Source organism: Stenella coeruleoalba, assembly GCF_951394435.1.
Source record: "Stenella coeruleoalba genome assembly, chromosome: 12".
NCBI lineage: Eukaryota > Metazoa > Chordata > Mammalia > Artiodactyla > Delphinidae > Stenella > Stenella coeruleoalba.
Genome location: NC_137158.1, coordinates 33,796,093 through 33,813,993, shown reverse-complemented (window position 1 = coordinate 33,813,993; position 17,901 = coordinate 33,796,093). Strand labels below are relative to the sequence as shown.

Sequence of the window (17,901 nt, the reverse complement as noted above, 5' to 3'; positions counted from 1 at the left end):
TGCTAGGGAGAATGGTTGGTCTCTCTTTTGAAAGAGGTCTTTTCGGAACTTCAGATAGACTTATTTTTGACTTTTAATGAATTCTTTAACATTGACTAGATGGAAACAGAATGGAACTGACAAACCTTTTATAAATATGAATTTTATTATCGTTAAAGCCTGTTTTAGTGATTAAATACTTTATTCAACATGTTTTGACTAACCTGAGAAATAGGGTTCAAACAGGACATTAACATGACCAGAATTGCCTTTTACTTGGAAATAATGTTTTGCCTCTAAATCTTTGAGTAAATCCATAATGCAAGTGTGTTTGTCATGTTTATTCTGTGGTTTCACAAACCCTCAGCATATCTGCATACCCCAGCTCTTGAACAGATTTATAGTTCTTATTTAGGCCCATTATAACTTCTTGTTACCAATTTTCCTAAGATTTATAGTATAATTTTCTGTGATATATTATTTAAAGGTTTTCATTAATTTATATTTTGCTTTTATGATGAGGTAATGTGTGTGATTCATTTTGATACTGTGTTGGGGATATAGCATCCACTAGAGCATTGTTCCTATTGGAATAAAAATGATATAACACAGAATACAGTGGAAAGTGGTGTTTACCTTTCCTGAGAGATTCACAAACTACATTCATCTGTTACAAGTGTAAGAAATAAGGAAGTAATGCTGCTTATTAGTAATGTTAGTCTGTACAGGAACTTCCCTGGTAGTCCAGTGGTTAAGACTGTGCTTTCAAGGCAGAGGGACTGGGTTCGATCCCTGGTCGAGGACCTAAGATCCCACATGCTGTGCAGAGTGGCCAAAAAAATTAAAAACAAACAAAAAAAAAGTTTAAAAGGTAATCTGTGCGTGTTCTGCGATAATTTCTTTTTTTTGGCATCTCAGGAACATAGTCTGTTGGTTAATTTTTTTACTTTAATGAAGAACTACTTTAATTTGATAATTTAATTTAATGAAAAAGGAATTATAATAACAATGAGAACCCTGAGCACCTTTGTCTATTGAGAAGTTCCTTAATAGATAATAGTGGCTTTAGCAAAATCTACCAGGAAAAGGATATTACCTGTCTATTCCTATTGTGTTTCCTTTGAATCTCATATCCTTAATTTATAGCCAGAGTAGTAAAACTAGCCTTTTTATTGTTTTGAGAGCTGCATTTTTGTTTTTTTAAACTCTGTAGTTGATGCCTGTTTCTCTACCCATAGCTAACTTTTCCCGCCTTTTTTTTCAATTTGATAGCTTCTGGAACTTGTGTCAGTGTATAGAGCAATGATCCAGACAGTTGCACCTTTACAGACAGTCACTCTCAGTGCCAAATTAGTTTGTAGTGCGAATCTTGAATGAGAACTGCACCTGCTCTCAGTGTAGATGAAAATGACAAATGTTAGGGAAAGCATAATTTGGGATTGCTTTAAATCTGATGGCAGCTGATCTCAGAATTCTGCTGGGGATTCTTCATTTTGGGTTATGGAAGTCCTGCTATTCAGAGCAAAACAGCCTTCTTGTCTCTTTTGCTAGGTCTTAGGTGTATTATTTTTAAGAAATAACATGCTCTTTGTGCTGTGATTCTATATCTGAGATGTTTTATCTAGAAGTTATCTTCCAGATACATTGGTGGTTTCCTAAAATTATGTTGGACTAAAAATTTCTGAATCTCTAATTTATCATATGTCAACATTATATTTCAAATATGCAAGGGTAGCTGCCACAATAAATCACATTCTTATGGAGGAAATGGTCGCAATTTAAGAATTAACATGTTCTTTGAAGGTTGATAGCATATAAAAGACATTTCATACTGTATGTAGAGAGCATTTGCTACTACAATTTGTTTGGAATATGGGGGGAGAAGGTATCTTTGTAGGTATGTATTACATTTATCTTTTTTGAATTTGCTTATTCTTTAATATCACCCTTACCTTAAGCATGGGACTTGTGTCTAAAAGCAATTCAAAACACTCACTTAAAATGCTTATCAGGAAAATTGTATTTAATCTTTATTTTTCAACCCTCAACAGTTTATTGGTTACTTTTAATATCTTAAGTCATTTTGGTTCATAATTTTAAAAAATAGCTTCATTGATATATAGTTCACATACCGTACAGTTCACCCACTTAAAATGTTATAAAGCAGTGTTTTTTAGTGTATTCATAGATATGTGCAACCATCACCACAGTCAATTTTAGAGCATTTACAAAACCTCAAAAAGAAATCCTAAGCCTTTAGCTAGTATTCCCCTACTCCCCCGCCCCCTTCTCCCAACCCCCAAGCCCTAAACAACCACTAGCCTACTTTCTGTCTCTAGAAATTTCCTTATTTAGGACATTTCATATAAATGGAATCATAATGCGTGGCCTTCTGTGACTGGCTTCTTTCACTTAGCAAAATGTTTTGAAGGTTCATCCATGTTGTACACTACTTCATTCCTTTTTTTTAAAAAGTTAATTTATTTATTTTTGTCTGTGTTGGGTCTTCGTTGCTGCATGTGGGCTTTCTCTAGTTGCGGCGGGCCAGGGCTACTCTTTGTTGCAGTGTGTGGGCTTCTCATTGCTCTGGCTTCTCTTGCTGCGGAGCATGGGCTCTAGGTGCACGGGCTTCAGTAGTTGCAGCACACGGGCTCAGTAGTTGTGGCCCACAGGCTCTAGAGCACAGACTCAGTAGTTGTGGCGTACAGGCTTAGTTGCTCCGCGGCATGTGGGATCTTCCCTGACCAGGGTTCGAACCCGTGTCCCCTGCATTGGCAGGCGGATTCTCAACCACTATGCCACCAGGGAAGCCCTACTTAATTCATTTTTATGGCTTAGTAATATTCTGTGCTGTGGATGTATACCACATTTTGTTTATCCATGCATGAGTTGATGGACATTTGGGTTGTTTCTACCTTTTGGCTGTGTTAATAGCCCTGTTTGTGTGTAAGTTTTTGTTTGGACACATGTTTTAAATTCTTCTGGGTATATACCTAGGAATGGAATTGCTGGGTCATATTGTAATTCTGTGTTTAACTTACTGAGGAACCAGAAAACTGTTTTTCACAATGGCTACACAACTTTGTATTCCTGCACTGTATGAGAATTCCAGTTTTCTCCACATCCTTGCCAACACTTACTATTTTCCATTAAAAAAAATAGTTGTTCCAGTGGTTCTTCTTTGCATTTCTTTGATGACTAATGATGTTGAGCATCTTTTCACGTGCTTATTGGCCATTTATATATTTTCCTTGGATAAATTCAGATCCTTTGCTCATTTTTTTCATTGGTTGTCTTTTTATTATTAGTAAGAACTCTTTATATATTCTGGATACAAGTCCTTTAACAGATATATGATTTGCAAATATTTTCTCCCATTCTGTGAGTTGTTTTATTCACTTTCTTGATGGTGTCCTTTGAAGCAGTTGTTTCTTATTTTGATGAAATCCAAATTATCTGTGTTTTCTTTTGTTGCTCATGCTGTTGGTGTCATATTTAAGAATCCCTTACCAAATCTGAGCCCATTAAACTTACTTCTGTAAAGAGTTTTATAAGTTTATATGTTAAATGTAGATCACTGATCCATTTCGATTTAATTTTTGTATATGGTATAATGGTCCAACTTCAGTTTATTTCATGTGGCTAGCCAGTTGTCCCATCATTTATTGAAAAGACTGATCTTTCCTAACTGAATGGTCTTGGCTCACTTTTTGAAAACTTTACTTATTTATTAGTTCTAATAGTATTTTAGTACATTCTTTAGTATTTTCCACATAGAAGATCATAGTGATCTATAAATAGAAATAGTTTTACCTCTTAATTTTCAATCTGGTTGCTTTTTATTTCTTTTTTCTTACCTAATTACCCTGACTTGAACCTCCAGTACAATGTTCAGTAGAAGTCACAAATGCACATTTTTTTGTCTTGTTTCTGTTCTTAGTGGGAAACTAATCCAGTGTTTCACCATTAAGTATGATGTTAACTGTGGGATTTTCATAGATGCCCTTTATCAGGTATTAGAAGTTCCTTTCTAGTCCTAACTTGTTGAATGTTTTTTACCATAAAAGGATGTTGGGTTTTATCAAATGGTTCTTCTGCATCTGTTGAGCTGATCTTGTGATTTTTGCTTTTTATTATGTTGCTATAATATATAAATTGATTGTCTTATGTTGAACTAACCTGATATTCCTGACATAAATCTCACATTGTCATGGTATATAATTCTTTTTATAAATTGCTGGATTTGATCTGGTTTGCTTGTATTTCACTGAGGACTTTTGTGTCCATATTCCTAAGAAGTACTGGTCTTTAGTTTTCTTATGACATATTTATTTGTCTGGTTGTGGGGTCAGAGTAATATTGACCTCATAAAATGAGTTGTGAAATATTCTTTCCTCTTGTTTTTGAAAATGTTTGTGAGGAATTGGTTTTAACTTAAAATGCTTTGTAGAATTCATCATTGAAGCCATCTGGACCTAGACTTTTCTTTGTGGATGTTTTTTGATTATTAATTTAATCTTTCACTTGTTTTAGGTCTATTCAGGTTGTCTGTCTTGGATTACTTTTGGTAGCTTGTGTCTTTCTAGGAATTTGTCCATTTCATCTAGTCTGCCACCTCCAGGGCTTGTTACTGTCATTTGCTTGTTTATTTGTTTAGTGACCTGCTGGATTATTTTAGTGCAAACAGTTCCTTCTACCCTCACTCCACAGTGTTGAGCTTCTGATGTTGTTCCCCAGGGAGCCGCACCTGTGAGTATACCCATAGTCCCTTTGGGATGAAGGTAGCGTTAGCACAAGCAACCCTTTTCTACGCTTCCCCTGACTCCATTCAGCTGTTCAGATCGGGACTTGAACCCACATGTGATCTTTACTAATTCCCAGCTGACCATTCTGATGTTTACAAAAATGCCCCTGGGACATAAATTCCTCCATAAACTAATCCAGTAAATTTGTGACCCCTTTGAAGGAGTAATTCCAAAGGTCAGTGTTGATATATAGTCTCACCCCAAGAGGGTCGTCCCAGTTGTCTCTCCCCTCAGTTCTCTCTTGTAACTTAGTTGTTGAATCTGTGAATCTTCTCCTAATTGTGGTTCACCACAACCTCTGCTCTTTCTGAGCTAGCCCTTTGGCTTCAACTTCATGGCCTGGTTGCAGATGTGGTCTATTTCTTTGGAAGAGATTGGGATCTTTCTGTTTTATGGCTTGGTTCTACCCTCAGGCAAGATTTCTGAGGCAGAACTCTGGAGCTAGGAGTGGGGACAATGGAAGGCTTCTTTCTGAGTGACACCCCTGCTTTCGAATCTGAGTACTTGATGGAAGGGGTAGGCTGTAGCCTAAATTCTAGGCTTGCCTCTCCTTGTGTGGAATCACTATCAGCCACAGTGAGAGTGATTGGTCACCAGTATTTTCCTTGATGTTTTGCCCAAAGATAAGGCCTGTCCACATTTGGGGACAGGGTGGAAGACAGGTGGCCTTCTGTTTAGATAGTGTCAGTAAAATGAACAGCAAAAGGAAAATATTTACTAAATATTTAATGCCTTATATATACTCAACATAAAATTCCTACTTTTAATGATATTTTTATTTGTGTGGATTCTCTAAGAACAGTTAGAATTTGTTTAATATAAAATCTTCACATGTAGAATTAAAGTATAACATTTCTGGACAGGAAATATATATATACCCCCAAACCATATATGAGGAAATCTAAAGGCTTTCTGGCACAGTTATTTCATACAGTTATATAATTGAAAGTCTCTGAATCCTAAAACTGGTTCTGTGACTCTGGAATCAACTTAATCTTTGGCAATCACTATGCATAGGAGAGTAGAATATGCATAAAAACTTTTAATAAAGTTACAGAAAGCACTTGCAGTACTGTGTTTCAGATTTCACATATATTAAGCATTGAAAATTATTGATACTTACTAATTAAGCAATAATAAAATAATAAAAATACACTTTAACAGAAAAATACAATTAATTGTTTTTTAAGCACTAAAAATTTGGCATGTCATGATTTATTAAAACATTCTAATGATTTTTAACTCTAAAATGATAGCTCTTATTAGTAAGTTGTAAGAAAAATGGTACTCTGCACTCTATTTGGGAAAACCAGAATGGTATGTTAAAAAGCAAATTAATTTTAGAATTTCACTTGGTTATACCAAGAAAAAAACAAGTGTCAGAATTTTTTATTCTGTGATTTAGAGTTTTATATATAAATCATAATTATTTTAACAGTTGGATCGTGCTCTTTAATTATATAATTGCAGATAGTCTTATGAAGCCGAAAGCTCCTTAGCAATGTGAAGCAATGTAACTTTCCTAAGTTATTATTTTCTTATGATTCTTTTCTAAATACTTTTTAGTTTCTTCTGTGTTAGTTTAGCTTCATAGCTGTGTTGAATAGGGTGTTAATAACTTGAAAAAATAATTAATTTTGAGGTAACAGTTTGTTTTGATTTTCCTCTTATAAGCTGTTTGAACTGCTGGGACCTGATGGACTTGAACTTATTGAGAAACTCCTCCAGAACAGAATTACAATTGTGGACAGATTTCTTAATTCTTCAAATGATCATAAGTTGCAAGCTCTTCAAGGTAAGAAGTGTTCAGTGGTAATTCTATTTTAAAGGAAAAATTCATTGTTTAGCAGTCTATTTAATACAATTATACTTTTAATATTCTTTGGTTGATTATGTAGCTTACTGATACCATTCTCTTAAGTAGATTTTAGGTGTGGCAGATTATGAAACAAGTGTCAATGCCCCAAATAGGGTATTATGTCAGAGATTCTGTTTATGTTTAGGTATAGTAGAAGATTTGGAAAGACAAAAAAGAATTTTAAGGAAATACATATAGTGCTTAGAGTGGGTCAAGTAGAGTTATAATTTATAACCACTTTTATTTTGAAAACTTTCAGACCTTAGTAGTGGTGCAAGGATAGGATAGTGTAATGAATACTCACGTACTCTTCATGTAGATTCACCATCACTAACATTTTGCTTCCACCCCCCATTATCATTCTCTACACACACACACACACACACACACACACACACACACACACACACACACACAGGCGTATGCACACATGGACACACACATATGCACATTTAAAATTTTTGCTGAACAATGACTAGAAGTTGCAGACATTATAATACTTCAGATATAAAATTTCAACATACAATAAGAGTCTCCTGCTTACCTGAAATACAGTTATCACACCCAGCAAGTTGAACATACATATAGCTATGTATTACATATGTTTGAAAACCCCAGAAGAATTAGAAAGAGTTGTCAAGGAAGCTAAAATTTTTTTTTTTTTTAAAAGCCTGACTTACTATGATGCAGCTGATGCCAAACTCAGGTTTTAGGTGGTAAGTAGGAAAACTGAGTTTCTTACCTTTACCCAAATGTCTTTGCCAGCTTTATAAATAGCTTGGAAGTTCTAAAAAGTGCATGGGCATAAGAAATTAGACCCCCTTCTTCAAACTAGTCAACATTTACCCTTCTTTTATGTAAGTGACGTCACCTTTTCCTTATGAGTGTGGCACTGAAAGGAAATTACAAAAAGAGCCTTAATTTAAATCCAAAATTTCTTATGGGTTTTCTTTATCCTACACTTTGATTACTGATAGTTGCCTTGGAGTTACTTTGAGATTTCTAGAAACTTTGAAGATTGGAGTTTAGCCACTTTGTCTTTCTGCAAGTCTCTTGGTTCTTTAAGTATATTGAACACTTATAAACTACCTTGCTGTAAGAGGACTTTCACCTGTTAAACAGTGCTTAATCAGACATTGCAATAAGCCAGCAGAACTTAGGAGCATTTAAAATGTGTATCTGCCAGAAGAAAAGGAATGAATTTAAATATCTGGTCTTGCGATGTAATTTCTGAGGATTTGATGTTCATTTTGTCAGCCTTTTAAGTGCTGATACGTACTGATCCCACCTTTTATTAGTGCTAATTTATTAACGAAAAGTTCAAAATGAGTTCAGCTTCACATATTTTTTTAAGAAAGCTGTGGATGATGAGTTAATATTTTGTAGTTTCATTATGTCCATTTTTGTTTAACATTTATACACAAACTTTATTCTACTAGGATAACTTTAATAAGAAGCAACACACTTTTTAACCTAAAACCAAATATTAAATTTGAATTATTAAAAAATATTTGAACCATCAGTCTGCCCTGAAATATTTTCTACTCTTCTCAATCAGCTTTTACTCTTTTAGTCTATGCTAGATTGTTACTAATGTTGCTACTATTTAAGAATAATAATTATACCATAGAAAATTGGGGGCATTTAAACAAACTTCTTCTAAGGACTGTAGTAAAAGAAGAGCTGACAAATGAGCATATTAGGTTTTTTGTGTATCTTCATTAAAGATGATTTTCCTTATTTTGGGGGGGAGGGAGAAAGAAATATTCTTGAAGAAAAGAATCATTAGACTCTGTTACTTTATCACTGTTCTCATCCATTTATATCTTTTGATATAAATTTTATGTTAACGATCCTTCAAAATTCTCTTAAAAATACCAAATTGTATTTGTATTCTCTATTAAGCTACCTTAGTAAGACAGCTGCATCCTGCTCTTTTCTCTGTTCCACAAAATCATGGTCTTAGAGAGCAATAGCTTCCTGCCATTTAGCATTTTCTAGCTTTCATACTGATTTTCTTTGAATCCTTTTATCCAGATATATATACATCCACCCTACTTTATCTCTGTTCTTATAACCAGGAAATGTAAGGTAGGTGAGAAATGGGTGGGTATTGTGTACTCACTGCTAAATTGAGGATAGTTGTGAATTAAATTCTGGTTTGGGGATGGTTGTAGAGAATGTTTAGTACGAGGTGTATCATAAAATAAAAATTAAGTTAGCTCATGCTGTCAAATGACAGTGTTTTGAGTAGTTATACAAGACTTTTTCTGTCATAATAACATTTTAAAAGGATACAAGCTCTAAGTGTTCTTCAGTAAAATTTTGTTTTAGAATTGCTGTTAAGCTTATTCGTTTCATTTCTTCTTGTCAATCTCTACAGTTAACTGAACCCAACAAGGATAATCATGCACTTAAGCATTTGTGCTTTATAACTTGATTTTTAAAATCACCTATTATGTTCAATCTTATGGGATTTCAGTATATTCTGATTGAGGCCTTATAAAGCTATCAATGAGGTAGACATATTTTCTTCTTATAATTTTAATTTCCTTATTTTGATGATCACAAATGTGTCCAGTAGTATTTTGTTACTGTCACATTTGTTTAAAATGTTAATGTCATTAGCAAATATAGTATGTCACCCAAAATATTTAGTTTCACGTACAAAATATTGAACATTCATTTATAGTAATAAGTACATGGCATTATTCACATTTTAAAAAATCCTGCTTAATATCTCTGTCATTGAATGTGTGACTTTGAAAGCAGGTTAATTTTTTTCATAGTTCAGAGTACATTTGAAAAATGCCAGTATGTTGCTTTCTTTCTCTAACACTGAGAGTTAGTTGGTTATAAATTCAATCATTTTAATAGTATATAAGATTTATTTACAAAGTAAAACATATAAGACTTACTTAGAAAAATACTTTTGAGCTCTAAAATGTAGTTCTAATATAGATGGGATTATATCTTATTTCATAATTTTGAGATGTAATAAATCTTTATTTCTCACTTTCCTTTTTGCGACTTATAGAGCCATTATACGGAGGGGTTGTTTCACGTGATTGAGAGTTAAAATGACTTATTCAAAATCATGTAATGAGATAGTGACAAATGTCTGAGAATTGTGAAGATTTGACTTAGAAAGCTAATTTCCCCCTCTTGATGCTAAGCTTAATTCCTTCCTTGTTCTGTATTGGATCTTGGAAGTTGATAAAATAACTTGCACTGTGCTCCTTCAGAGTATGGACCAATTTCATTCTTCATTGTCTTCCTAGCCTAGCAGCAGTGCCTGGCACCTAGTAGGTCCTTAACACAGTAACAGTATTGACTTGGTTTGCTTTCAGTGACATTCCTATCAGTTCTTTTAGGGCTGCAGTGAGCCAAGATACTACTACTTGGAAAGATTGAATTAAACACAGAAAGTAATCCTGTTGGAAGAAAATTTTTCCTGTATATTGAGTTGACCAACCACAGGTTTAAATTGTACCTTGTAAACACTGAGCTTTGATTGACCTGATTCCTCTTAGTGGTTCTAGACTTCTTCCATTTTTAAAAAAAACTGCATTTCCCAAATCAAAACTACAATGAGGTATCACCTCACACCAGTCAGAATGGCCATTGTTAAAAAGTCTACACATAATAAATTCTGGAGAGGATGTGGAGAAAAGCGAACCCTCTTGCACCTTTGGTGGGAATGTAAATTGATACAGCCACTATGGAGAACAGTGTGGAGGTTCCTTAAAAAACTAAAAATAGAACTACCATACGACCCAGCAATCCCACTACTGGGCATATACCCTGAGAAAACCGTAATTCAAAAAGAGTCATGTACTAATATGGAGGTTCCTTAATAAACTAAAAATAGGGAATTCCCTGGTGGTCTGCTGGTTAGGACTCTGCACTTCCACTGCAGGGGCCTGTGTTCGATCCCTGGTCAGGGAACTAAGATCCCACAAGCTATGTGGCGTGACCAAAAAACAAGAAAAGAAAAACCAAACTGAAAATAGATTCACCATATGATCCTGCAGTCCCACTCCTGGGCATATATCTGGAGAAAACTCTAATTTGAAGGGACACACGCACCCCAGTGTTCATAGCAGCACTATTTACAATAGCCAAGACATGGAAGCAACCAAAGTGTCCATTGACAAATGAATGGATAAAGAAGATGTGGTATATGTATGCAATGGAATATTACTCCACTTTAGAAAAGAATGGTATAATCCCATTTGCCTCAACATGGATGGACCTAGAGATTATTTATTTTTTTTTAACATCTCTATTGGAGTATAATTGCTTTACAATGGTGTGTTAGTTTCTGCTTTATAACAAAGTTAATCAGTTATACATATACATATGTTCCCATATCTCTTCCCTCTTGTGTCTCCCTCCCTCCCACCCTCCCTATCCCACCCCTCCAGGCGGTCACAAAGCACCGAGCTGATCTCCCTGTGCTATGCGGCTGCTTCCCACTAGCTATCTACCTTACGTCTGGTAGTGTATATATGTCCATGCCTCTCTCTCGCTTTGTCACAGCTTACCCTTCCCCCTCCTCATATCCTCAAGTCCATTCTCTAGTAGGTCTGTGTCTTTATTCCTGTCTTACCCCTAGGTTCTTCATGACAGTTTTTTTTTCTTAAATTCCATATATATGTGTTAGCATATGGTATTTGTCTCTCTCCTTCTGACTTACTTCACTCTGTATGACAGACTCTAGGTCTATCCACCTCATTACAAATAGCTCAATTTCGTTTCTTTTTATGGCTGAGTAATATTCCATTGTATATATGTGCCACATCTTCTTTATCCATTCATCTGATGATGGACACTTAGGTTGTTTCCATCTCTGGGCTATTGTAAATAGAGCTGCAATGAACATTTTGTGGACCTAGAGATTATTATATTACGTGAAGTAAGTCAGACAGAGAAAGACAAATATCATATCACTTATATGTGAAATCTAAAAAAGAGATACAAATGAACTTATTTGCAAAACAGAAGTAGGCTCACATAGAAACAAACTTATGTTTACCAAAGGGGATGGGAACGGAGATAAATTAGGAGTTTGGGATTAACATATACACACTACTATATATAAAATAGATAAATAACAAGGACCTACTGTATAGCACAGGGAACTATATCACTACCTTGTAATAACCTAAAATGGAAAAGAATTTGAAAAAGAATATATATATATGTAGCTGAATCACTTTGCTGTACATCTGAAATTAACACAGTATAAATTAACTATAATTCAATTTAAAAAACGGTTAAAAACCCTGCATTTCCATGAAAAGGTAGATCATACTGTTTCTTTATTTGCTTTAGTCATCTTCTAAATATATCCTGAGCTGTATTTTAGTTTTATTTTATTTCATGTATAAATTAGTAGTGACATACAGACAATTTAACAGAGTAAGGCCTATTACATAGGGAAAAGTATCATATATGTAAAGAATATCTTTATTTTATTATTATGTTAACAGTAAATGCTAATTAGTATTGATAATTATTATATTTATTGAAATTATATAAACAGATTTCAAAATTGTGAAATAAAAGTTTTAGGTTTCTGATGTTATATCCAAGAATTTATAACATTAAACTATTTAGTCTGTAAGAAGAAAATATCTGCTGACTTTTCCAAAACCAGTATACCATTTAGAAATTGTGATTTAGAAAAACTCTCCTTAAAACATATAATTGAATGTGTCAGTTAAAAAAAAAAAGAATTCTTAGAGCATTGTGCTATCTTATGTTTTGGTGAGAAGGAAAACAATGGTTTTCCTAAAGGTTAAGCTTGTAAAATATGATCTTAAATTTGCTTTGCAGACAATTGCAAAAAAATTTTAGGAGAAAATGCTAAACCTAATTACGGTTGTCAAGTCACTATTCAGTCTGAACAAGAGAAGCAGTTAATGAAACAGTATCGCCGGGAAGAGAAAAGAATTGCCAGACGAGAAAAAAAGGCTGGAGAAGATGGAGAAATTGCAGAAGGACTCCTGTGCTTTGATCCTAAGGAACTGCGGATACACAGGTAATAAAAGCCAGAAGCTGAAAAATGCTTGTGTTGTAATTGCTACTTTAATGTATCATTATCATTATTTAGTTTAGTTTTAACAAATTAGATGATTCTTATTTCTAGTCATGTTTTCTTACAAGAATAGAATTTTGTTGTATGAAAACCTAATTTTCTGGGATAAAAAATCAGTGATCCGCTTAATTAGAATATTCTTGGTTGCATCAACGTAGGTGAGAGATTTTGGTGCTGTGCATACACCACTAGGTTAAACTTTATGAAGCGTACACAGATTTATTTTGAGACTTTTCTTTCCTACCTTAATGAATACATTTTCCCATATTGTTATCAAGAAGTAGAAAGGAGAAAAATGAAATAAAGGCATTATTATACATGGTGTTTAAATATTGAAACCCATTTAAAAAAAGGATTTTACACTTTGTTAAATATCTTTGGATTGTGACAAAGAAAATTATAAATAAAAAAACATTAAGTCAAACTTATCAGATGATGTTATCTAAAAATAGTACTTGAAAATGTGTTGATGCTTATATGGTTACACAGAAAATTTCAGGATTGCTAATAACTTCCTTTGTGTAGTTTAATTTCTTCACTTTTATAGTGGAAGGCTGTGTGAAATAGTTATTATAATGACTTTGTTTTAGTATATGCTTTCCTTTGCAAGATAAAAATTACAGATTTAGCCTATTATTTTTGTATTTACAGAGAACAAGCACTTATGAACGCTAGAAACGTTCCAATTCTGAGCAGGCAGAGAGACATGGATGTTGAGAAAATACGTTATCCACATGTTTATGATTCCCAGGCTGAAGCCATGAGAACATCTGCATTCATTGCTGGGGCAAAGGTATGCATTGGTATATGACCACTTTTGGATAACATGTCTGTTCTGAGGAAATGACACATTGATTTTCCCTGTTTCTTTTGTGATTCTAGTACTAGTTGACTCTTCTATGCTAAATTGTATTTTTAAATATTGAGGAAAATGAGATAGTGCAGTTTATGTAAAATTCTTAGTGCATGGTAGGTTTTCAAAACATATTTGTTCTCCTCCCTTTCATTATTTATGCACCTTGTGTTTTTGAGTTTTAGCAGTTGCATCACTTTTTGCCTAAACTTTACACTGTGTATTGCACATTTTCCCTGGCTACATGACTACATTTGTCTTCAAGAATACCATCTAATTAATGTACACTTAAAATTCATCAACATAATATGGTTCGTGTGTTATATGAGATATCTGATTCATGAATGCTTTGTGTGTGTGGTTTTTTGTTTGTTTTTGTTTTGTTTTTTCTTGTTTTCCTTTAAATTAGCTAAATTTATTTACCAGTGCTATGTCATAAAACAAATAGTGTTCTTTTTTCTCTTTTTACTTAAAGAATCTTTACCAAAGTAATTGTTCTGTTTTGTATTATTATTGGATTTTAATTTTTGATGTTTATAGATGATTTTACCAGAAGGAATCCAAAGAGAGAACAACAAGATATATGAAGAAGTAAAGATTCCTTATAGTGAACCAATGCCAGTTGGGTTTGAGGAAAAACCAGTTTATATCCAAGACTTAGATGAGGTAAGATTATCATTTTATAAAGTTGATATTTTTGATGCTTGTTATGTTTTTGAATGCATTCGTATTGGAAAAATTATTTTTAAAAGTTAGTTGGTTAATACAGTAAAGAGATACATGCAGTTGGTTACTAATGAAGTAGGGGAGTTTAAATTAAAAAAAACACATATATACATATATTTCTTTACACGTTGAACATATTTATGTATATTTTGTGTATGTATTTCTATAATTTTATGTTTATTTTGGTTATTTTAGCTAATATTTCATTTAACCTACATAAGCTGACTTAAGTAAACTGTTTTAAAGGATTCATGTATTGATAGGTCAAATGTTCAACCTATGATAAAATAGAATATTATTTGGGGCCAGGACCAAATTCCAAACTATTTAATTAACTTTCCCTCAGCTTTTAAATTTTGAATAATTTCAGTCCTATGGAAAAGATGCATGAATAGTAGTATTCTTATACCCTTTTGTCTTGATTCACCATTTGTTAAAATTTTGCCATATTTGCTTTATCTCAAAGTAAAATATTTCTTCATTTAGTTTAAAGTATATATATTATTTAAGGTTAACCTTTTCATCACCAAAATGAAGTTGCTTTATTTTCATATATATATATTTCATATGAAGTCATTCAGAAATATCAAATAATATAGGCAAGCAAAAGGAGCAGCAAAAAGAATAACTACAGCCAACCAAAATTGACTCCATTCTATACATGTGTGTGCATGTTTGTTTTGTTTTTACAAATATAGAATTATATCACACATTTTGTTCTATGTTTGTATATATACTTATATATATCTTTCTATGTCAGTAGACATATTTCTACAGCATCATTTTAAATCACTATACAGTATTCCATTTTATGTCTTTATTAGTTTTAAACCAATTTGTTATTATTACAATTTTAAGTTGTATCCTGCAATAAGTTTTTATAATAGACTAAAATTATAATTAAATCTTATATTAATGGGTTTCATCCTGTGCATCAGAATTATCTGTAGAACTTTTTCAAAATCCAGATGCCTCGGTCCCTGTTACATCATAATCTCTTGGGAGGGGCCCACATATCTATATTTTGAATATGATTTTTAGAGCTCTGTAGTTGATTCTGAAATGCAACCAGGACTGAGAGCCTATAGGATTAAATAATTATATATGTAATTCTTGTTAAACCTTACCAATCATTAAAAGGATTATCATCATGAAGATTTATTTAATTTTATATATTAAATATTAACATTTTTTCATATAAAAGCATCATTGACATTCATTGTCTATGTAATGAACGAGCCAGGCTTCTTAGTTTTTTTCATACTTATTTCAAATAAATACTTTGTTCATTTTAATTTAGATTATGGAATGGGTTAATTCCATCTGCAGCCTTAATGTCTCTTTGCCATGTAACCTAATACACTTGTAGGTTCCGTGGATTAGGATGTGAACATCATTGGGGATCATTATTCTCCCTGCCACACATGATATGGATGACCACAGTTTAGCTGTTAACCTGTTGAAGGACATCTGTGTTATTTACAGTTTTTGGCTGTTACGAATTTTATGAGTCTGTTTGGGCTGCCATAACCACAGCCTAGTTGGCTTAAACAACAGACATTTATTGTTTCGCAGTCCTGGAGGCTAGAAGTCCCAGATCAAGGTGCCAACAGATACGTTTTCTGGTGAGGACTCTTTTCCTGGATTGCAGCCAGGTGTTTTCTCTCTGTGTCCCCCTGGCCTCTTCTCTGTGTGTGTACACAGAGAGACCTCTGGTTTCTTTTCCGCTTCTTATAAGGACACCAGCCCTATCGGATTAGGGCCCCATTCAGATGACCTCATATAACCTTAGTTACTTCCCTGAAGGTCCTGTCTCCAAATATGGTCACTTTGGGAGTTAGGGCTTTAATTTATGAAACTTGGGGGGGGACATAATTGCATCTATAACATGGTTAAAGCTGCTCTAGACATTGTACAGGTTTTTGTGTGAACATACCTTTTCATTTCTCTGGGATAAATGCCCAAGAGTGCAATTACTCGATCATATTGTAGTTGTGTGTTTAGTTTTCTAAGAAACTATCACAGTTTTTTTCTAGAGTAGCATTTTATATGCCCATCAGCAATCCAGGGTTATCTAGTTTCTCTACATATTTGCCAGCATTTGGTGATATCACTATTTTTAATTTTTATTTTAACCATTTTAAGTCATATTTTTATATATTAGTTATATTTTTATTTTAACCATTCTGATAGCGTGTAGAGAGTTCTCATTGTGGTTTAAATTTGCACATTCATAAGGGGCAGTAATTGGGGAATAATACATTCAAATACAATGTGTCATTATAAGTACATAAGTAAACTGTTTGCCATGTTAGCAATGTAGATAATGATCCCACCAGATGTCGTTAACCATGGATATTAATATAGAGCTCAGGAGAAAAATATAGATGTTAACAGAATGTGAGTTTAGTTAGATGCTTCTGTTGGTTTGGATCTTTTTTATGCAAGGCATAAAATCTTTAAAATCATAGGATGTTTCTGTATCAGGAAAAGTGCTCTTGAATATGGTATCTTTCTCTTTTCACTAAGATCATAATTGCATGCCATTCCTGACAGTCCTATGGAACTATAGATAAAACAGTTTTATGTCCTCCCACTGACTGAATGTCGCTTCAGATAAATTTGTCCTCTCTACTTAAATTACTTCTATAATTTGATTAAAAAGATAACGAGAATTTTAAAATTCTAAAATGATGTGCAAATTTTCTGTTAATACTGTTAAATGGGTTTTATACTTTCTTGGAGAGGGAATAATCTAAAAAAAAAATTGATGGATTTCTGTATTAGAACTCACTCAGTTGGAAGTTAGAGAAACGAAACTGAAATCAAGTTTTAGCAATGAAGGCAGAATGTTGGCTTTTCTAACCAGAATGTGCAGGAGTAAAGCTGCCTATGTGTCCAGATGGATATATAGGTTCACATGATGTCATCAGATCTTTTCCTCTGTCTTCGTCGTTCTCTTTCTCCATCTCTTTATTTCCTTCTCTTCTCTTTCCTTTCCCCCTTATCTCCTCCTCCCTCTCTTTTACCCCTTCTCCCCCTCCTTTTATTTCTCTGGTTCTTTTCATCCCAACTCCCAGATATGCTTTCTCCATATAATCAGGGAAGAACATAGGACAGCAACTCCAAGCATATCTGCTTCCCTCTCCTCTAATTCTAAAAGCAAGAGGGTTTTCCCCACAGAAAACCCCTGGGATGCCATCAAGAGTCAAGGAGGAGTTTACCAAAGAAAGATGAGTGCTGTTATTACCTTAAAAAGGAGAAAGAGAAAGATGCTAAGCAGATGGAATTATGCCTTTGATATTTTGGTGAAAGAGTGAGGTTTGCTTTTTTGTTGGTGTTAAGTAAGTTGACTGCTATCTATTTCCACAGTTGGGAGTTATATTTTTTAAATAGCCAATAGAGTGTTATTCAGCAGAATTGAAATACTGATCCAAATATACTGTTTAGTTTGGAAAGGTAATATAAAAGATGCATATAATGTTTCATTTGAGAAGTTAAGAAAGTTGAGTCCTATGAAGTCTGAATGTAGAAAATTTGAGATTTTCTGTGACCCCAGGTTATTGAATTCCATGCT

At 33.6% G+C, this 17,901-nt stretch overlaps 1 protein-coding gene across 2 annotated transcripts in view; it reads left to right on the top strand.

Annotated features, from left to right (window-relative positions):
• Positions 1-17,901, top strand: part of ASCC3 (activating signal cointegrator 1 complex subunit 3) — a 334,028-nt gene that overhangs the window by 58,421 nt on the left and 257,706 nt on the right. For both annotated transcript variants that reach the window (XM_079939010.1, XM_079939009.1), the window contains exons 5-8: positions 6,459-6,579; positions 12,484-12,688; positions 13,397-13,538; positions 14,139-14,264. In XM_079939010.1, coding sequence (XP_079795136.1) covers positions 6,459-6,579; positions 12,484-12,688; positions 13,397-13,538; positions 14,139-14,264 — 594 coding nt within the window. The remainder of the gene's footprint in view (positions 1-6,458; positions 6,580-12,483; positions 12,689-13,396; positions 13,539-14,138; positions 14,265-17,901) is intronic.